At 35.3% G+C, this 23,584-nt stretch overlaps 1 protein-coding gene across 13 annotated transcripts in view; it reads right to left on the reverse strand.

The window, feature by feature from the left end:
• Positions 1-1,895: 1,895 nt before the first annotated feature.
• CCNT2 (cyclin T2) overlaps positions 1,896-23,584 on the reverse strand; it is a 48,287-nt gene continuing 26,598 nt past the window's right edge. For 5 of the 13 annotated variants that reach the window (XM_069540870.1, XM_060016903.1, XM_069540872.1 and 2 more), the window contains 8 exons: positions 22,904-23,032; positions 21,526-21,638; positions 21,016-21,076; positions 18,477-18,539; positions 15,230-15,275; positions 13,415-13,578; positions 8,694-8,764; positions 1,896-8,190 (listed from right to left, as the gene is read on the reverse strand). In XM_069540870.1, coding sequence (XP_069396971.1) covers positions 6,763-8,190; positions 8,694-8,764; positions 13,415-13,578; positions 15,230-15,275; positions 18,477-18,539; positions 21,016-21,076; positions 21,526-21,540 — 1,848 coding nt within the window. In that variant the 5' untranslated portion in view covers positions 21,541-21,638; positions 22,904-23,032 and the 3' untranslated portion in view covers positions 1,896-6,762. Of the gene's footprint in view, positions 8,191-8,693; positions 8,765-13,414; positions 13,579-15,229; positions 15,276-15,394; positions 19,558-21,015; positions 21,077-21,525; positions 21,639-22,903; positions 23,033-23,584 lie in introns of those variants that run through there. The other 8 variants (XM_060016895.1, XM_060016894.1, XM_060016898.1 and 5 more) reach the window with 4 other exon arrangements.

Consider the following 23,584-nt stretch of genomic DNA (forward strand, 5'->3'; position numbering starts at 1 on the left):
ACAGTTTTAAGTTTTACGCAAACAAAACTCCATAGATGCTGATAAACAAATTCACCAGTCCAGTGACTTTGATGACTTTAACGTTGTCAAAAGCTTTTCCTTTTTCACTTAGCAGCAACATTGCTTTCCCTTCTATGACTATCTTCCCTTCTCACCATGACCACCACCCCAGTTTTCAATCACATTCAGAAGCGCATTTCATTTCATACTGAATGGGTCTCAAGCTCAACTAAAGTAAATTTAACTCCCCAAGTAAAATCCTGACAGTAGTTCCAGCTCTAGAGCATCTCCTTAACTTTAACCTACTTTAGCCCACTGGACGTTCCTCAGTGTCTGAATGAGAGTTGCCGTTGTGGAAAAGAGCGAGCTCTGGATTACAGGGTTGGGGAGTGCACAGGATTCCACTTACTTGCTTTACCCACTCTCTCCTGCTTGACAACAGCAGTCCTGGGCCTTTAGTGTACTGAGTAGCTCCAAGATAAAAACTCAATCTGTTCAATGAGCATCAAAAGCCTCCATCACGTACCAGGCCATCTTTATGCCTCATACTTGCTGTACCTGCAAGTATTCAGTTTAAGGCAGCTATATAATAAAGCAACTTGCATTTAAAAACAGCTTTTGACTTGAAAGTACTGGCTGTAGGCAGTCTGCATCTTCATGGAACGTTAACAAGAAGAGTTGTTGTGTATGGCACTGTGCTGTGAAAAGCTGAAATAGCAAACAGTCCTGAGGAAAAGCTGTGGCACTTTGTCTCACTGTTATGACTTCTCAAACTTGTGAAAAATCATGGCTGAATTTGTCTCTAAAGCACTTGCTCCTATGGATTATGACTTGAAAGACCAAAAAAAACTGATCTTGGGTATATGCCTGGACATTTGTAAGGTCTCAATAGCCCGTTAATTTCATGGCAATATGATTAAAAACCCTCATTTAGTGAAGCCCTATATTGCTTTGGGAGGTGGTGTTGGGGGGAGGGAACAGGCAGGTCATATACTAGAGCTAAAACAACAACGTATAATTTTTTCCATTATATTAAAAACAGCAGGGGGTGAAAGAGTGATGAAACAATGGAGTACGGTGAATTAGTAAATGGGATTACTAACTTTGGTTAAAGGGAATTACCAAACTTTGTGATGTTCCTAAATAAAGCTCATGTAATTTATTATATGAAAAAAAAAGACGCCCTTACTGCTGTTATCAACATAAAATGAAGACAAATCTTTTAATGTGATTTCAAAACTTTTATATTTAGGCTTAAAATTCATGCTAGAGGAAGTAACTTGTCTATCTTAGCTCTATTTTATGAAAAGCCATTGCAAGGCTTCCATTTTCTTTCTCAAGTGTGAGGTGTAGGAAAATCGGGGCGGGAGGGAAGGGGGTTGGAAGGAGCAGCAATATTAAAGCAGTTTATGATTAAATTTCTCAGGGATAATTCCCCTTGCAGATAATTACAATTACTCTCTGCTTTTTGTGAAGGTGACGCAAGAGGGTACACAAGAAAATCCCAAAGTATGAATCAGAATGAACCCCTTAAATTCTGGAAACGGTACACATGCAGTGTTTAATACACACTCAAGTCTACTGCACCTGGATTGGGCCTTCACCACTCTCCCCAATACCCAAAACATGCTTCTATTAGGATTCTTTTCAATGCCATCTATTCCATTTATTCCGATTCACCCAAGCCTTAAACCTCACAACGCAATGAATAGGTACTATTACTGACATTTTGTAGATTAGGAAATCAAGGCACAAAGTAATTTACCCAAGGACATCAGCTACTAAGTGATGGGGTTGAGAATGGAGTATGGACAATCTGATCTCAGTGGTCATACTCCTTGATGATATATGAAGTCACTCAAAGAGTACTGAGACCTTATTTCCCACATCTCCCAGGGACTGAAAATTATTTCTGATTCACATTAACAAGACATGTTAGAGCCTTGGATTTATGTAGTCAATAAACAAACTTTATTAATGATTCCTTGTAATAGATACTGAGCTGAAATTCAATGTCTAATTGAATTCATACCATATACACAAACTCCTGTTTTAGATTTTCTATCAGCAAACATCCTGTTCAATAGTCCTTGGGGGTTTTGAGTACATTCACAAAATGAAATCCCAATTTGCTGACAACAAATGAGCACGTGTGAAGTTTTTCAAAGTAAGGAAGCTGCTTGAAAAACACAACTTAAAAAAAAAGAATGTACTCATTACTTAACAATAGGCAAATAAAGTTAAACCAACCACTAAACAGGTTTTAAGTGAGGCTTCTTCCCAGAACTTGGAGATAAAGGAAATTAGCCCTCAGAATTTACTTTTGAGATTAATGGATCACAGCAAACAGGTTAAGTCACTTTTACGACACCAGAATTACTCCTAGCCACACAGCCTTCAATGTATCTTGCTTATCTAGCTACCTTAAGAAACTTCAGGCAGAATACATACTAATAAGTTAACAGAAACAGAGGAGTCATAGAAGCAAAAGCTGGCTGTGCCCAAATTAACACTGTGGAATAAAAAATGGATGCATAGTATCAGACCTAAAACCCTCAGAGCATTCCAGATCCACTGGCAAGATCATCTCTACTGTAATGACAGATGTTTCAGAGGCAAACATCTCTTACAAAACAAGCAAACTTCTGATTATTTGGCTTACATCTGTCCGCTTACAGCAATCAAATTTCAGATATTAATATAGCTGTGAATTCTCAAGTTAACACATTAGTACCATAACCTGGGACCCTAGAAGGGTAGGAACAGAATGTGCTACTTTTCCAATGCAAAAACCCCTAAATCAGCCTATCATAAACAAACTGGTACATGAGATTAGCATGTGTCACCAAGCTTCCCTCATGTGTGGGGTTTATTAATCCTTCATCTGGGTAAATGTGGTTAATGAATCCTACTGCATCCCAAGAAAGCAGACTGCTGAATCAAGAATTCTCCATAACCAAAGCTCTTATTTTTCTTAGCAAAGACATCTTAAAAATTACCTAGCTATTTAAGCACAGTAGTAAGTGAGAACAATGGCTTTTCTGTGTAGATAAAATTTGGGAATGGTGAAATATCTTGACAGTAGAACTGTCTCCCTTTAGAGATATTACCATGTTTTTAAAAATCCTTATTTCCATAGTAAACGCAAAACCTAAAATATCTAATCAACCAAGGGTACTTTGAGAGTACATAATAGTCATGCATATGCAAGCAGTGGTTTATTTCTAAGATTAGTTAAGGAATAAAAATCAGTAACTTAAATTCTCAAATACAACCAGAAAATGTGCTTAAAATGTTTTAAGGCAAGACATTTGGTATCTAACAAACATATTTCAAATTTGGTTATCTGAAATAGTCATTTCCTTTCAACTATCTGAAACTAGTCATTTCTTCAGTTCAAAGAGGATAGGCCAGAAAAGTAATGTATCCTACATAATCATAATCTGTTCGCACAAAGTAGTGTATGCACCCCTTATGACATTCTGCATGAAACCACGTATCACGGTAGAAATTTTCTTTTGACGCTTAAGAACTCTAACAAGAACAAATCTGCATACACAGAGAAGATCAAGATGCACTTGTAACTGTTTTCAAAGATAAACCTTGGGGTGACTACACAACTTTTCAGTATTTAAATACCTGCAACAAGAAATGAACCTCAGGGTTAAACAAGAAATAGGAACTAGGAATTATGCAAGGTCTCACCACTCAAGGATACTACCATCAGTTTATTTGGTAAAGTAAGCCTCTGAGAATGTTTCTGTGAAAAAACCACTCCTTTGCTTTGGTTCTGAAAATATTGTATTTTAAAATAGCTAAGGCAAATATTTACGGGGCACAGCTCAATATTGAAAAATTAGTTGAAAGAGGTAGAAGTAAAGCCTTTCTATGTAATGTGCTTCTGCATAAAGGTAACAAATCTATGATCTTTGATCTAGGGAAAACACAACTAAAAAATGAATCACTCTTTTATAGGATGTTTAAAGATAATGCTTTTTAATAGTTCAAATATTTTTAAAAATCTCATCAAAAATGTACCACCTTAACAGTACTTTGCACATGTGGAATTTCATACCTAAATTTGATACTATTTTGGTTTATTTATGGCTACTTACAAGAAGACTCAGTAATAATGTCCATTCATTGGAGTCTTTTTCTTTGGTTGAGCCTATTGGGACCAGGCTGATGAACTACTTTATGCAAATGAGATGGTTAAATTCATGGCAATATGAATTATAAGGGTTCTCATTTAATGGAAACGAAACTTAAAAGAAATTCCATATTTTATCCCCATTGTGGTTTACGGAAGCTAATATCCTGTTCAGAGGTTGAAGAGTTTGAATAGCTCACACAATCCTGTAAAAATTACAACTGGCTGCCCTTTAATAAATAAAGTCATTGTAAAGAATTACATTTACAGAGTGAAAAGTGAATACATAGCATTTCAAATTCGATTTTGGAAGTACTAATAAGTACTGACCCATAACAATATACACTAGCTACGTTTTTAACTGTCCATCATTAGCACCAATAAAGATTCAACAAAATTACCTTTATTCTCACATCTCAAAACAATTCTGCAAATTCTTAGTGAAGTATAGTCACAGACCTTAAATATTCACATTGTTTTCTATGTCATACTGAAAATAAGTTCACTACTTTTCTGGATATTCTTTACAAAATCTTATTAAAATTCCTGGTATTATCACCCCAATTATACAGTAGCACAATCACCCTACGTCGTTTCACATGATAGCTCCTTAAGAGGTTTCACATCTAAATTACCAAGAACAAAACCCTTCCCTCCCTCATCTTGCACTCATCTTAATTCTATACTAGTCCTTGGATTATGTACCACTGTAAAAGTATAACTGTATCAAAATTACCATGTTTATGGATACAATAATATGTCATACAGAGTAACAAAGTTACATGTAATGACAAAGATTACTAAAGTTATGCCAGACAAGAACAAAGTTAGGACATGCTAGCTAGGCAAAGTCCCTAGAAAGAGGATCCTAGTATCCTAAGTTCAAATAACATTGACAAAATAATGAACAATTATCTTAAAAAAAAAAATTATAAAGCTACTGGCAAATCAGGTAATTGCTAAATAAGAGTAGAGCACGAGATTAAACTCTCTAATATTTACAACTGCAACATACTTGAGTAAAATTACAATTGTGCACATATCAGTGGCTTTGTAACAAAAATAATTCATATACATAGAGGAAAAATTAAGACAGTTTTCAATTCAACAGAAGTTGAATTCAACCTATCTCAAAGATACTCAACAGCCCAAAGATTTACCACAGAATTGAAGATTAGCTGATAAACCAGAGCCATGTTACCGGCATTTAAGACAAATTTTAAACAAGTTAAAGTCTATTGTTTGTTCCGAAGTCAGAAGACTGTGCAAACTTGACTTCAACAGGAATATACTGAGATGTGCAAACAAATGTAAAACCTCCACTAGCTGTTTACCTGGAGGCTTACCTTTTTTTTTTTCTCAGTGAGCTTCCTGTTAACAACCATAAGCTATAAATACAGGTACAATGCACAGTCAGTGATCTTTTTGTTTTATTTATTGTTAGAATATAAAAGAACTGAAAGAGCAATAAGTTTAATTTCATTTTTATAAGGAAGACTGCATTTACCTGAAAAAGAAATATGGCATCACACACAAACACGCTTCAGGGGAGGAGTATGTTTAAGAACATGGTGTCCTTCTGAACGCTAAAGGAAAAGCGATTCCTGTTTACTGTTAAAATACGTAGTGTTAAAGTTCTCTATTTAAGAAAAAGACTTACTAATTCTTCACTAATGTAAGTTTCTGTGAATTTAGTTTTCAAATCACAGTAATCTACATAACCATTATTAACAGCTCTGTGTTTATAGTACTGCAACAAGCCAACAAACACTTAAATGCACTTCACATCAAGAGTATGTAAACTTTATTTTTTCCTCTTCAAGCCTTCAGAAAATTAGGGGCTATTTCAGCAGCCCATCTGGTCAGAACCTCTGAAGGCAGAATCAGTGCCTCACAGTGTAAATGACCATCTGTGGCACTGCATACCCATCTGGTAGTGAAGTGTCCCCCTTCAGTGGCTTCCAGTAAGGCCTAGAGTTTAAGGTTAACATGAAAAAGTGCCACCTTTGTTTTAGATTAGTGATGGACTCTGACAAGATAAAATAAAGTTATTCTGTATATTGTTATACTTACAAGCAGCTCCAATCCTGAGTATTTATGGTAATATCTAAACATACAAAAATGTATGTACATTTTTCTCCACTTTCTTGTAAACAGTTGTCAGTATACTGTTTTATCCCTTTATCATTGAAACATGCAAATCATACATACGAGTATAAATACACAAAAGAAAACAATTTACACTCATTCAAAAGCCAAGCAACAACAAAAAATAGCTACAGTATTCAAATTATAAATAAACGAATGCTTGAGGCATCTTATATTCCTAGAAGCAGCCAGCCATTCACCCTAATGTTCTTAGCTGCAATTGTAGAAATACTGAGTTTTGCACCTTCCATGCTTTTACAGTATTTATAACACTATCATATGTGGAGATAAAGACTTGTTTACTATAATCTCTTCTTTTCAGAATGAAGAATAAAGCAGCACTTACAAATATTGAAGCAGTGGCAGTAACAGCAGGTGTTACCACTGCTAGATCAGGAGGAAGTTTTCCATTCTAACAATTTTTAAATTAAAAAAGTAAAGGAAAAATTGACCTAAACAAATGATTACATGTTCATTCCTTGGGCACTTAACAGCGAGTCCAGCATGTCGAATGTGTCTTTGTAGTCCATATGCTGGCTGTTTGTACTGTACTCGTGATTGACATCAGGACCGTTGGTCTCCACTGGCTTCTTGTCCAGTTTCACGAGGGTGCTGAGATGTCCGTAGCCCACCTGGTATGTGACAGGGGGAGGAGGGGGTAAGGGATGGTTAAAAACAGAGTTGTGAGAGGATACATACTGCTTAACAGAGGAGGAAGAACTAGATGAACTACCTGAACTTTTGGAACTTTTGCTCATTTTGGAGTGATGGTTGTGAGATGCATCATTGATATGCAGCTTCTTCCTTGAAGAGCTGGAACTAGAGGAAATGCCATCACTGCTCAGGCCAACAGGACTCCTCAGAACAGCGGGTGGTATCCCATCAGCACTGTGCTTGCTGCCACCACTGCTGCTGCCACTGTATGAGTGGGAATACTTGTGACTGCTGGGGTGGTGGCGGTTGGAAGGATGCTCCTTGTGCTTCTCCTTATGGTCCCTGCTAATATGCGGGCTGGAATGCTTGCTCTTCCCACTGCCTTCATCAGAAGAGCTGTGCCTTTCTGAGGAAGAAACTTTTATCTTCATTTTCAGTTCTTCTTTACTGACACTTTTATCAGTGGGTGGTATTGGAATCCGTAATTTCAGTGATCCACTCTTTTCCTTCTTATCTGCCATATATTTTTCAGGTTTTTCAGCATTTGTAATGGGAATTTTCATTTTAATGGGAGAGGTTACAGAACTGCTGCTGGCTGCCTGGGACTGTACATGTTTGTGTTGCTGTTCTACCTGGGCAGCTATATAATGATCCCTTGCATCCAGATCAAGGGTTTCTAGCTTACGTTTTTCTCTGTATTTATCTAAAGACATTTTCTGAGGAATTACTCCAGGAGTAGCAGAACTTGGCCCATGGTGTTTACTGCTTCCTGCTTTATGAGTATAATCTTGCTTAATATTAGAATGGTCAGAAATTTTGTCAGGTCTGTGATGTAGTCCTGAATGCAGTGATACAGAAGGTCCCTGCTGGAAGTTGATGCTGTACTGGCTACCAGACAAAGATGTCTCCTGTTTCTGTGAATATATCTGTTCTGTCCTTGCCGACTCTTGATGTTGAGGCCATTCTTGGTGTGATGACAAACCATATGAGGTACTTGGCATTCCTGTTGCTAGCACTGACAAATTATCAGATGCATGGCTGTCTTGAACAGAAATATTTCCTGAATTTAGAGGTACTGGTGCAGGGAATGTTGATGTAGATGGTTTCTGAAAACTTGGGTTGGTAGGCACACCAGTAACACTATCTACTAAAATGGAATTCTGGACCAAAGATGAACCAAGAAGTGGTGTTTCTGATACTTGTCCATCTACTTTTGGTTTCTTAGCCGCCTGATTAGCCTATTTAAATAAAACACAGAAGAAGCAATGACAGCAAAGGAATTTAATACAAATTTCTTTGCTTATAAAAATTCTATATTAAATACATGGAAATAAAATCACCTGGGGTTTCACTTTATGTTACCAGTAAATAAATATCTTATTTAGAGGCATAAAAAGGATATAAATAGTTGAAAGCACTGGTTTTAAATTAGATGCAGACTAAATCCTAGCCCAGCATTTGAGAAAGGAATTTAACTCGTCTAAGCTTTAATTTTCCTGTTTGTAAAGTGAGGAGACTATTTCCACAGTAATCACTATGAGAATTAAATAAGGAATTTATAAAGTATTTATAGCAAAGTCTACTGGACACCGTAGTTGAACAAATTATGAGTGTATGTAGCTTACGAAACACTGTAATTACTTACGAATACTGGAAATAAGAGTATTTAACCACAAAAATTCAAACTGATTAGCTATGTAGTTAACAAATTGATGTTCTAAAAACCCACCAATTCTCTTACCCTCCAGTTTCGAATCCTCTTCAACCTACTAGGCGTTTTCTCCAATATTTGTAGAAACTCATGTGTTAGCTCTAAAGATAAAATTCAAATTTAAAACTTAGAAGGTGCCTTTAGATTTAGAATTCTCTCAAGTGGGCAATATTAGAAAGAAAGCGCAAGAGTTCATCTACTTCACCATCACCCTCCTAATTCAACCATCAGCACATACAGAAGTAGACACAGCTCTGAACTGGTATTTTCAAAGATGAATCTTAAAAAAATTTGTTTTAAATAAATAAAACAAAACACTCCTCCCACACCCCCCTGATTTTACATGCTTACTTAGAATCTCTGGAAAATTTAGTCACATTTAAAAAATTCCTTCCAAATAGAAAATCTCTATTACGCAAACATCATAGTAATAATTGGGATGGGCAAGATCCATCAGTAGATTCTTTAAAATCAGTGGGCAAAAGTTTAAGGAAAAAGAGAATATTTGTGTAATCCCAACATACCGTCCTCAAGATATTAATTATAAACAGAAAATCAGTAACGTTATGACCTTAACCAAGTGATCATGATTATCATTACCAGCAATGACATATCAACATAATACTCCATGATAAAATGCACAGTAGGATAAAACCCACTTCTGTGGTATTCTTGCCAAAAACGCATAACTTCACTCTAATAATGGGAAAACATCAGACAAAACTCCAATTGAGGAACATTTTATAAAGTAACTGACCATTCTTCTTCAAAGTGTCAAGGACATGAAAGAAAAGGAAAGACTGAAAAATTATCACAGATTAGAAGAGATTAAAGGGGCATGCCAACTAAATGGAACATGGGATTCTAGAATAGAAAATGGGGGAAATTTGAGTAAAATCTGTAGTTAATAGTATTATACCAATGTTAACTTCTTCGTTTTGATAATCATATTATTATTATAGAAGATGTTAACATTAGAGAAACTGGGTACAAGGTATAATAGTATAGAATCTGTACTACTTCACAATTTCTTTAGATTTAAAATCATTTCAAAGTTAAATGAAAAAAATTCCTTTACCTATACTCATAACTTCCTAGCAATCAACACTAGTAACATTATCAGTAAATCACCCTGGTTATATTTTTACAATTTTTTTCCTAAAATTTAGGATTACAATGAGATGACCCACTTTTCCAAAGTGGTGTGGTTATGATGAATTAGTTTTTGACTCCAAAATAGTGTCATTAATAAAGTTATTGGCCACTCTCAAGATAAATAATATTAGTCAAATGAATTACAATGTCACGTAATATTATTAATGTCAATTTAATAGAGACTAGATTCATGCAAAAACTCGGCACCATTATATGCTCACAAGCTGTGACAACTAATTCCTGCTAAAGACTCAGGAGCTTTTCGATTCAGTCTGGATGAAAACAATCTAATGTCTGTACTACCATTTCTTCATCTGAAAAAAAAATGACCACTTTTCTACTTGGACACAGCAGTAAGTCTAGTAGACACATGCCTTTGGGTCCAAAATTAACAATAAACTGTTTTGACTCAATTTCAGAAAAAATTCAAGTTATAAAAAACACATGAAGGTTTGTTATTAATCATTAAAAACAACCAAGCCCCCCCCCCCCAAACCCTGTTACAGGTAGGCCAAATACAAGCCAATGTTGTTTTGGGGACAGTCATTAAATGAATTATTTTAGTAAACACTGATGCTTCAGACACCGCGATAAAATTCAGATACTCTTAGTATCTTATACTTTGTTACTTTATTTTTACGGGATCACAATGTGATCCCATAAAAATGTGAGAAAAGGCTGCCACATAATACATGGAAATTTTCAATGTGTTAAGTGTCCAAGATTCCTATTCAGTGGTTCTCCAAATGAATAACGTACTGGAGCCTTTTCAGAATAGAAGCAAAGGGATATTTAGGTGCCTCCTGTTGTGTCAAAAAAAGACTTTACCTATTGATACAATTTAAGAGCAGGATAAAAGGCAGATTACTCGCTTTCTGTGAGCTTTATTTTAGCACCATATATACAAACTATTTTTATTAAGTTTATGCCTATTTTATCTTTATCTATTGACTGCTAAAATAAGACGGTGGCATAGGTAACCTAATTTCAAGTCACAGATGGGAAAAAAAAAGCCCCTACTAGTTTTTTATTTTTTATTTTTTTGCGGTACGTGGGCCTCTCACCGCTGTGGCCTCTCCCGCCACGGAGCGACGCGCAGGCCCAGCGGCCATGGGCCCACGGGCCCAGCCGCTCTGCAGCACGCGGGATCCTCCCGGATTGGGGCACGAACCCGCGCCCCCCGCATCGGCAGGCGGACTGCCAACCACTGCACCACCCTAGTTTTTTATTTTTTATTATTATTAAAAAAATTTTTTTACTGGAGTATAGTTGCTTTACAATGTTTTTTTTTTTTTTGTCCATATCTCGCAGCACGCAGAACTTCCCCGACCAGGGATCGAACCCGCATCCCCTGCAATGGAAGCGTGGAGCCCTAACCACTGGACCTCCAGGGAAGCACCCCCCCGCCACTAGTTTTTAGAAGATGTTATTTCAACTCACTGAAGATTTCCTACCACTCTGAATAACCTTTAGAAAAACCTCTGGCAATGTAAGGAAAAGAGGATAATCATGCGGCAGTAATACAGCATGAGGTATATAATCCAGGAGAAATTTTTCAGGGAGGAAAAAAAAATACCAAAACAAAATCAAGAGACCTAACAAAGAGCATATTTTGCCACAAGGGTAGACAAACTATCACCAGTGGGCCAAATATGACCTGCATCCTGTTTCTGTAAATAAAGTTTTACTGGAACACAGCCACTCATTTTACAGGTTGCCTATGGCTGCTTTCCAGTTACGGTGGCAGAGTTGTCTAGGTGCATAGATAGTATAGCCCACAAACCCTAAAATAGTTACTATCTGGCCCTTCACAGAAAAGGGAGCAGACCCTTAATGAAATTTCTGTCTTAAAGCATCTAAGATATTAATGGAAAACCACATTCCAAAGCCATAGGGGTCTCTCACTTTATATAACGCAAGTCATGTAAATCCAGTTTTCAAATTAGCTTCAATTTTGTAAAGGAAATTGGGGAAAGCCCACAAAAACAAGCAGAAAACCTAACATACCAGTTTAGATTTATGCATATATTAGGTAAGAAATGTTATCTATTTCCTTTCTGAAATCCTGGTTAAAATCCTTTCCTTTCTGCCTGGTTAAAATGTCTTAATCCCCAGGAATCCCCTGCCTCTGGCCTGCTTATTTCTCTACCAGAAAAACGTCCTATCAGGAGACCTCCAAATTCCAGGTCCATGATGTACAGAACTTATACTCCCAATCTTTCCTTGTGAATTCATACTTATTAATGCAAGACAACAATGACACACTTTACCATCAGTGGAACAGAGCAAGGAATATTACCATGAAAATACCTTTAGCTCACTGCTTCACATCTTCTACAGTAAGCTAATACCTGACTTTGTGCTTATACATTTTAAACTCAACAAAATTAGTTTACTTTATTTTTTATTTATTTTTAAAAATTTATTTATTTTATTTATTTTTTGGCTGCATCGGGTCTTCGTTGCTGTGCACGGGCGGCTTTCTCTAGTTGCAGCGAGTGGGGGCTACTCTTTGTTGCGGTGTGCGGGCTTCTCATTGCGGTGGCTTCTCTCGTTGCGGGGCAGGGGCTCTAGGCGCGTGGACTTCAGTAGTTGCAGCACACAGGCTCAGTAGTTGTGGCACACAGGCTCAGTAGTTGTGGCACACAGGCTCAGTAGTTGTAGCACATGGGCTGAGTTGCTCAGCTGCATGTGGGATATTCCCGGACCAGGGATTGAACCCGTGTCCCCTGCACTGGCAGGTGGATTCTCAACCACTGTGCCACCAGGGAAGCCCCAAATTAGTGTACTTTAAATTAGGTATTCCTGTATTATCAACCTGTAGCATTATAAATCATATTTCTTTGAAAAGTCCTGAAAAGGCTTTAGATATTGAGTGCTGGTTAATATATGCTCATTTTTCCCCCCTTTAGGCTAATGAATCCTTATTTTCATCCTGTTCATTTGATCATGTTACTATACTTTTTTTAAAAAAATAAATTTATTTATTTATGGCTGTGTTGGGTCTTCGTTGCTGCACGTGGGCTTTCTCTAGTTACGGCAAGCAGGGGCTACTCTTCGTTGCGGAGAGCGGGCTTCTCATTGCAGTGGCTTCTCTTGTTGCGGAGCATGGGCTCTAGGCATGCGGGCTTCAGTAGTTGTGGCTCATGGGCTCTAGTAAACAGGTTCAGCAGTTGTGGCGCACGGGCTTAGTTGCTCCGCGTCATGTGGGATCTTCCCGGACCAGGGCTCGAACCTGTGTCCCTTGCACTGGCAGGTGGGTTCTTAACCACTGCGCCACCAGGGAAGCCCTGATCATGTAACTATACTTTTAAATTCTACTGCCAAATTGTTAAAATGGAATTATGTTTTTAAAGAGTCTTTATCTTTTCAAAATAGATGAAATATTAATAGATGAAATGATGTCTGGGATTGGCATCAAAATAACTATGGGGGAAGGAGGATGTTGGATTGGCCAGAACTGATAACTTCAACTGAGCATGAGTATATGGGGACTGAGTATTTTTTCAAACCTATACAAAAGTAGATAGAAGTTTTAATCCATAATAAAAAGAAAAAATTTAAATGTAACAAAAAGATTTATTTTCTCTACTTACCATCTAGTAATTCCAGAGTAACTGTAGGATCCACATATTCCCACCAATGTTTTCCATCAGTTGACACGGGAATCTCCCAATTGGACCATTTGCAAGCCAAATGAATGCATACACATGCTATCACTGTTGGTTTATACTGAAGACAGAAGGTTGTAAGATGCAGACTGTTGTGGAGCAGGTTTGGAACGAAGAGTCATAGAAATTCAAATATGTAAAACAAAGAAAAACATTTACCAATAAGATTAGAGCAAAAATAAAATTATAAAGGTTTTCTTTTTCAAGTCTAGAGTATAAAACCTTATTTTATTAAATTAAAAGTTAACATTATAACACTTTTTATGACTATGGTCATAAAAATTTGAACACTAAAAAACCTATATAGATTATGAACATTTTCACACTCTTACTTCCTAGAGTATATTATTAATACTACTAATATATTAATATTTCTAATTTTTTTTTTTACATCTAAGTTAAAAGTATTTTTACCTCTCTATAAAAGGAGAGGAAGACAGTATATTTCAACTAATTACTACATACAAGTAAAACGCTTTAAACTTTCTTTGGTGGTATTTTTGTTTCTTTTGTAATGTCATGGCAAAAAACTAAAGAAAAAGCAGACGACTATAAAACTGACAAGGTAATTTCAATAACACATCATAATCAGGGATTACCATTTGATGTGGCTTAACAAACATTAATTCTTAAGTAACTCAGACAACTTAAAACCTATCTAGGTAAAACTAACTTCTTCTCAGCAAAGCCACAGAGGAAACTTACCTTTTGCTGAACAGCTTGAAGGCCCAATGTTGTTAAATACTACAAAAATACTACCTCTCTCCTTCCATGACATGCCAAAGACTGGGCATGTAGCATGTCACAGCTAGCCTCTTCTAACCAAAGTTTTAAATTTAAGTGATTTTTTTGGCCTTGTTGTTCAGAATTTCTAGGGATAGAGGTTAAATCCCAACAACATATACCTAAGAAAATATATTGGCTTTTGCCAATCCAAAGTTTTAAACAAAACTTAACAGTGTCACAAGAAATTAAGGACCACATAAAGATGGTTTGGTCCACTCCTCCCTAATGACTCACTTTAAAAACAAATTTACATCATTAATATAATCAATCTAGAACAAAATTAATATATTAGATGTGAAAGACTTTCAAAAACTATTCTTCCAGTTCAGTTTCAGAATTGATGAAAATGTCTACTGATCAAGCACAAACCCATACCATTCTTTATATGAACTGAAGAGTAAGTTTTTTTTTTTAAAGTAAAAATTATACTTATGCAAATCAAGGCACTGATAGGATGTGACTACTACTAATCTACTACTGGCGGGTATTATCTGGAAAAAAAACACCAAGTTATATAAATTTTGTTTATTAAAAAAGCTTTAATGATTATTTTAAAGTTAAGATTGGATCAATGTGAAATTTTTTTAAATTGTCATTTAACTATAATTGTAAACTAGAAATAGCTTTATACTTACCAAGTTGCTCGAATTTCTACGTTAAGTTTAGCTCTTTGTAATCTTTAGCTGCTATTCAGGCTACCAATTTTAGACTTATGCACTCACAAATCGAGAATATGTCATCAGAAAGCACCACTACACTTCACATTGTGCATTTAACCCCTCTGTGCCAAAAGTCCCTTGTACAATACACCGCAAAGCAGACAGGAAGGTACCACCACAGTAGATGGTCCAGTCTCCTGCTGCAACAAGGGTAAGAGACACATTGAGGGGGCCCTGCATTAAAGGAAGCTATAGTGTGCTACAACAGTGCAACAAAGAGGGTCAGGATAACAACCTGTTGGTAGCCATGAAATAGGATGTCTGTGCCAAATCCTTGCTTGCTGTAAGAAAAGAAAAAAAAACGAAGACAATACTATCAGCATTAACATGCTACCATCGAAAAGTTCTCAACACAACAAAAACTTCAAAGATTTGTACACAAAAAGTAAATTTTACTTACTACTTACAAATATCACAAGAGCGCCATCATTTTCTATACTACTGAAAATCTTCAACAACATTCACTCAAATGTTTCTTGCTATCCCCCAAAGATCTGAGAAACAAGCCGATTTGCTTTTAGCTAGCCAGTTACAAGGGCTAAACTTGTTACTAAGTTAAGCATCTAGTCAGCTAAAAGTTGCAATAAAGCATTCTCCTGGATTTAAAAAAAAAAAAAAAGAAGAAGAAGAAGAAGAGAAGATTTTGAAGTCTAATACAAAATACAAAGAGTTGCCTGCCAGACTTAATCCTCAGTCATCATATTTAAGTTGGTTTAAGTACTTCCACCAAAAGAAAAAACAAAAACAAACCCCCAACCCCCAAACTCAGAGAGCACAAACTGCTCAGTTTTTCATCATGCTACTAAGCATCAACAGAGAATAAACAACCTAGAAACATCATAAGGATGTAGATACAGAAAACACCACTGTATTATTTTTAAATTATATAATCCAGTTAACCATAACGTTAGAAAAGATACAAGTACTCTAGAGGGAATCAGGATGCTTCAATACTGGTCCTCAATAGAAAAGCAATTTTTAACAACTAGCTTCTTGAAATACTGAAATGGAAAACAGTGCCCCACTCCCTTCTTCTGCTTCTTATTCTTCCCAACAGGGATGCCTCTGCTATTAGTCTCCCCCCTTTCCCCAGTTACATTCATAATCACTGACATACCTTTCCTCTCTGCTCACCTAGGATCAGTTCACCTCAGCTCACCCCCTCTAACAGGTCTCAAATTCCTTGCCCTCTCCTATTTTTATTTGTGGCACCTGTAATTCCCCGCTGCCCCATGTGGATCATCAACATAAAGGTTTACAAAAGGGATTTGGGTTTAGCAGAGTTGTGCTAAGGAAGAGTGTCAAAGCATCAGATGTCTTGGAGGCAGTGTGACTTAAGTATGGCATTCTTTCCTGGTGGGGAGGGAAGGAGAAATCACAGAAATGAAAGGTCCCTGTAAAATGACATCAGCCAATCCTGCAGCAAAGTAGCATAATAACTTTCTCATCTCCAGAGGTCGGGGGCAGGGGAGAACTTCAAAGAACTCAAACCTTTTACCCTCACCCCCACCCACGAAAGAATCAAAACATATAGAAAAGTAAGTAAAAGTAAGTTTAAATTGCTATTGCAGTTTTCACCTCAGAACAAATGTAAATTCAATAACCTATTAAAAGTCATTGCAACAGAGAAGAATGTAGGGAAAATGTTCTTTTGTTAGCTGAAAGTGGTTTTAGGGGCAAAGGAAAAAAAATATACCAAACACGAAAGAACATTTTAAAAATGCAGTAAGATGCAAATTATAGTTACTTGAAATGTTAGTCAGACAAAATGATGTTAAACACATATGAGAGTCATACTAAAATTTAAGAATTGGTCACATTTTAAACATTAACAACAACAACAAAAAAATCAGATTTAAATATTTTACTTTGGATGATATATCAAATTCATAGTTTTTGTAAATGTTTAAATTTTACTGTTCAATTTGGCAAAATAAATGGACTTTAATGTCTCTAGCTTCTCTAGATAGGATTTAAGAGAAGCTGACTCAAATTTCACAATACTAAGCTGAAAATTCAGTTTCATTTCCTAAGAGTGTGTGTGTATGTATACGCACATACACGTACATATTTTTAACCTATATTTAATATCTTCAACATCTGTCTTTACTAATCTCAACTTAAGGCAAATTATATGGCTCTCCATTATTTAAACAAAACAGCTTACCCTTTCAAGTTTTCAGGAAAACAGAACTTCTCTCAAGCTCTATTTCTTAATCCAGCATCTACAATAGTTATCTATACAATTCTATACTACACTGTAATACTGAGGATGAGAAAGTGCTATAAAATATATAACCATGAAGAACAGAAACCAAAATTAACTATGTTCTAGTTTAGTTTATAAATGATAACATTTGTTTTTAGGATTAAAAAAATATAAATGGGATTTTTATTAGTCCATTTCTTAACAATGACAACTGTGGTACCAGACAACAGGTTTGTCTGTTTTTATATGTAGCCATTAGCATAGTAATAAAACCTTAACCTAGATATAAAGTGAATTCAATTTAGAATGAATAAGAGAACATTTAGGTAAACACTAGATTCAAGGCCTTCAAAAGTCTTACCCATTTTGTTTAGAATAAACCTAAACAAGTCTGGTGGTAAAGGAATGAAACTGCAAAATTTCATTTTCAAAAAGAAGTATCAGAAAAAGGCACACTAAAGGTTCCAAGTGGTTGCTATTAGTGTGTAACACTTCACATGGTAAACAGGAAAGTAGTAGTACTGCATGCATCTGTGTGAAAAATTATTTCTAGAGATACAACGATAGATACACAGGATTCATTAACAAGAGTAGAAAAATATATACCACATGCTTTATAAGGAGTAAAGAAAACAATACAAAAACTCTGTACTCCTGTTTATAAAAGGTTTAATAAGTACATCACATGCTGTTATATATCATGCTATATAATAATTTTCTCATTATACACAAAAAGGAAACCATTTTTAGTAATGCTAAAGAACTTTGAAAAATGTATTAAATCAATTCTGTTCAAACGAACATGGGCAAAACATTTCCCAAAATGACAAATCTGCTAAGAAAGGCAATTTTTACCTGAAAGATTTGAATTCTTAAACCATAAACACTTTTCAGGAAGTCAATCAAAGTTTGACATAAATTGGAAATCAATACTATTTTCTGCACCTATATGTTAAATTTGGCCTACATCTTAAATACTACCTGAATTGGGATGGGCATAGCCCAATGGGGAAGTAGAAAGAGTCCTAGTATTTGGAAGCCCTCTAATTTTTTAGAGAAGCAAGACTCTCACCTAAAGTTAAAGGAAGCTAATTCACCAGGAAGAACCAAAAATAGAAGTAGATGAATAGGCAGGTGTAGAACACTGAAAAATAATGCTTCAAAATGACATTTCTGCCATTTTAATAAAACTCAAGGCTAGAACAAAATAGCATTCAATTATCAATTATAGACAATAAAAAGCATTAAAACTTAACTTAAAAGTTTCACTTACCTCTTACTAACTGGGTACATTTCACCACATCTGTGTGTGGGTGTTCAATGGTGATCTCAAAACCTGAAATGAAAAGCACTTTTTTTCCCAGTCATTTACCACTATAATACTTGCCTGAGAAATGCCACTCATAACCATAAACGTATATTTTTCATTATTAAAAAAACTCAAAGACAAAGTTTCTCATCACTGACATGTTTATTATACCCCCAATCATAATAAATAATATCTTCTCAAAACTAGTGTTCCAATTATGAAAACTGACAAAGTTATTTAGAGATAAGTAATATGTATTCAAAATTCTCAATTACAATTAGTTTGAGACTATCCTCAAGTTAAAAACAAACTAAGAAAAAAAAAACTAACTAAAATCATGACAAATACAATTATTAAGCTTGCCCCACAGTTTAAGGAGGGAATTCAACTACGTAACATATTTCTTAAATATATTCCAACTCTTTCAGAAGATGTGAAAAGAACATTTTTCATAAATACAACCTTTGGGCCACAGTGGGAGAAATGACCTTTTAAATATGGTCCTCTTATTTTCTCACTGTACCTTAGATCAGTGGGTTTCAGTTAGCTTATAACTACATTTCATTACTAATAAAAATAAAATTGTTAAGGCAAGTGAACCTTATAGGCCTCAAGATTAAATCACTGTTTCTAAAACCAAAGACAACATATTGAAAAGCTATCATGTCCAGTCAACCCCTTAGGTAGGGCAGGGTTTTTCCGTTTCCTTTTTTTTTTTTGAAGTGGAGGTTGCTGTATGGTGCTTTCAGCAGTAGTAAAGGAATAACATCCTAATAAACAGATTATCTGGATTTATAAAGTTATTGTGTGGTCTCTTCACATTTCTACTGTTATTAAACCTGCAAAATCGCACTTTAACAAGAGCCATATTTATATCTTGTAAATTCTAATGCTCCCCTTAAAATAATGCTATTCATTCTCTGTGTTGAAGAATCTGTCATCAACAATATGAATACAATACACTGATTTCATATGATAAAATAACTATTTTAAAATGTTATTTTCCTTCAACTTTCATTATTTGTAAAATTTCATATTTATATAATAAAATGGTAACATGCTAAATAGATTTGAAGGGAATAAAAATATTCTCACTCTTATTTTTATATATTTATATTATAAAAACTTTCAACAAGTTATGTGTGTTTCAAACAACCTACTTTTATAATAAAAAGAATCTGTCATGATGGAAAGCTATGATTATTAGACTTCTATTCAACATTTGGGAATGGAGTATAAATAAGATAAAAATAACTACCATAATAAATAATGATTATTTATGAAACACTATGTGGCAATGTTTTAAAAAAACAATCTTTCGGGCTTCCGTGGTGGCGCAGTGGTTGAGAGTCCGCCTGCCGATGCAGGGGACATGGGTTTGTGTCCTGGTCCGGGAAGATCCCACATGCCGCAGAGTGGCTGGGCCCGTGAGCCATGGCCGCTGAGCCTGCGCGTCCGGAGCCTGTGCTCCGCAACAGGAGAGGCCACAACAGTGAGAGGCCCGCGTACAGCAAAAAAAAAAAAAAAAAAAAAAACCACAACAATCTTTCATCTTCAAAGTCACAATGTTATAGCTACATTATTATTCCACCTTGCACATACAGGATGGAGGTACGAAAGGTAAAGGAACTCTGACCAAGTTTAGAAAGTAAAGAGGCTTACACATTTAAGCGCAGATCTCCATAAAGCCTATGTTCTTCCCACTACACCCTGCTAGGTTCTTCCAGAAGTAATATATGACTGTACACAGTCAAAACCTGCTTAGGGCTCAATTTCCTCATGAGTAAAGTAAAAGATTAGAATAAACAATTTTTACAGATACTTAAGTTGCACAAACCTTGCAGACAATATAACTTTTAGACAAGGACGATCAACATTTAAATAAACTACTATGTCACATTTAAAATGATGTGATAGGGACTTCTCTGGTGGCACAGCAGATAAGACTCCATGCTCCCAATGCAGGGGGCCTGGGTTCCATCCCTGGTCAGGGAACTAGATTCCACATGCATGCTGCAACTAAGAGTTCGCATGCCACAACTAAGGAGCCCACATGCCACAACTAAGGAGCCCACCTGCCCCAACTAAGACCCAGCGCAACCAAATAAATATTTTAAAAAATACAATACAATGATGTGATAAATTCATAAGCTCTAGTACAGCAGGACTGCCATGTATGTTTATACATATTACAGTCACACACCACAGCCCTAAAGGACCATTTTATTCCCCAATGCAAATCCAAAATGAAGCACTGTGTCTCAACTATCTGAAAATATAAGAAATCACACTGAAGGCTATGTTTGCCATTCAATTAAATGCTAAACAAAATTAAAATTTAAAAAATGGCTTCCTTAGGACCAGGTAATACTATTCTGGCACCAAACTTTATTTTCAAATGAAACTTTCTTCAATGATAAAATTACTCCAGAAATCTTTCCCTTTATTTAGAATACTGCACTGAAGAACACACACACAAATAATACCTGACATAAGTACATACCTAGGGTTTGTAGCATTATGGTTTCAAGTAAAACCAGTTCTTGAGTCTGCTGAAGGTAAGCCTGCCAGGTAAAAATAATAATATTAAAATGCTTAATAAACATAACACTACTAGACTATGGGGCTGTTAAATCTCATGAGTATTATAGATTCATTACAAACTACTACAAGGTAGTTTGGAAATATGAAGAAAATAAAACTGAGGGTGATAGAGAAAACCTATTTTCTGTGATAATTCTAAATTCAATTACTTCTAATATAGGAAACTCTAAATTCAATTACTTCTAATACAGGAAATGTAAACAAAGCAAAACAAAACAAAACAGAACAAAAACCAATCTAAAAATAATAATATGAAAGGGGTAGGTTAATTGAAAAAAGACATCTCCAGTCTGTAACGTAAAACTTTACCTAGGCATTGGTGCTTCAAGACTCATTAAGGACAGGAAGCGCCAACCCAAGTAAGATTAAATTCGAACTGGCCTTTAAAGAAAAGGATTTATCAACTCACTCTAGGATATTTCATGTAGTAATTCCTTGACTGTCACAGTAGGTCAGTGCGTTATTTTTTAGAATTAAATTCCTCTCTTCAGAAAAGACAAAATAAAACAATCCCTCAAACCCCTAGATTAAAAGAAAAAATTTTAGCTATAAAATACCAAAACAATGTACCATACACCTGTGGGGACAAAAATAGACGATCTTCTCCCTCAACTTCAATAAATCATTGCCCTAATGTAATTACTCAGGGAATAAAAGGTATGAAAACTTTCCTGCCATCTCATTCTTATATCATGACAATTGACTAAGGTGATAAGAAAACTATATTATATATAAATATTCATTTCTAAGGACACATTGCTAAACTTAGAGTGAAAGCACCTTTAATTTTATTTATGCCCATTTTGAGATCACTGAACTGAATTTTAAAACAGATTTTTCTATTATTTGAACAATACCCTAGGCATTCACAAGAAATAATTCTGAATTTGTAAAGTTAATAGAAACTATAAGAAGTAACTTTAAATAATCATACATTCTCTATTATTGAATAGCTACATTAATATTTTAGTCCCTAAAAGCCAACATGTAGGATAAAACCTGTCATTAATAAAATCAGATATATTTAATTTGGACCTTAAACTTGATCCAAATCAAACTGAATTAATACAGTCTGGTAGTCATTCAGTAGTTAACAGTTCCTGATAAAGCAACTCACTTACATAGGAGTGCTAGAAAAAGGATTTCAAAGGCCCAGAATGCTAGCTTCTGTTTTAAGATGTCAGAACATTTAAAAATGGTGTTTTCAGACAAGGTCTATTGAAACATTGGTGATGAACAAGCTGCCTGTAAACCAGCCTGTAAATATTACTCTTTAGGAAAACAAAAATAATTTCAAAATGACACTCATGAAAGCATGGTAAAATAAATCTTTATGTGTCAGAGAATAGTAGTAGCATACACGCATTAATAAAGGAACACTTCTATAAAAAGAGTAATTACTAGTCTAGAGATAAATCCAGAGGTTTTTCTATTCCCTCACTTGCCGACAATTTAAGAGAATTATATATCTCTGGTCTTAAATACACCCAAACGATGAAGGTGATATGATATACCCTCTACATACATCACAGGTTTGCTGTGAGGATAAACAAAATGTGAAACACTTAAAAAGTACCTTTGACTCAAAGCTTTACGTGATGCAGAATGACAATGAAATTCATGAACATAACATGAAATATGGTTCTGTCAGATCACTTCCTGGTATTACATTCCTAAGTCGTAATAGTAATAAGCAGCATTGGAAGGCAACACTAATCGAATTGTATTTTTATTAAATCTAAATAATGAAAAGGTTTCAAAACCCAAAACATCCAATTTTTACATACATCACATTTAGTATCCAGCAGTGGCTCTAGGGGATGAAGACAAGCATGTGCTACTTTGATAACATGTTCAAGTTTTCGAGCCTGTTCTTCTACTTTTGCAGCCAAAAATAATGCAGTAGGTGATATTATCTGTGGAAAAGATAATATTTGGTGATTTAAAAACAAATAAATTTTGGAAACACCTTCTACTTTCTAAGGGAGGGGGCATGCAAAAAAGGAATGCCATATTAATAGTATGAACTGAAGTTGGGCTATGACGAGATTAAATTTTTTAAAAGTTATTCATTAGATAGAACTAGTTACCTCAGTCTATAAAATCTGTTTTACTTGTTTTGCAAGTAGAATTCTAAAAGGAAAAAGACTTACACTTTAGCTAAAAGAGAGTTTAAATAATATTAACGCACATTGTGGAGGTAAAGGAAAAAACTCAAGCAAAATAATGAAGCCAAAGCTTTAAAAAAAAAAAAAAAAGAAAGAAAGAAAAAAGAAAAAAAAGAAAAGTGGGTAAAGTATACCCAGATTTTCCCTTTTCAGGCAGTCACCACTTACTAGGATTCTTTTAATCAATGCTTCATTTTGCGGCTAAGAGCTATACAATCTTGCTTAAGAGAGAAAAAGAAAAAGAATCTACAAGGCAAAATAAGAGGATTCTGAACATGAAACTGCTCCCTAATATCTCTA

Source organism: Delphinus delphis, chromosome 7 (assembly GCF_949987515.2).
Source record: "Delphinus delphis chromosome 7, mDelDel1.2, whole genome shotgun sequence".
Classification (NCBI taxonomy): Eukaryota; Metazoa; Chordata; class Mammalia; order Artiodactyla; family Delphinidae; genus Delphinus; species Delphinus delphis.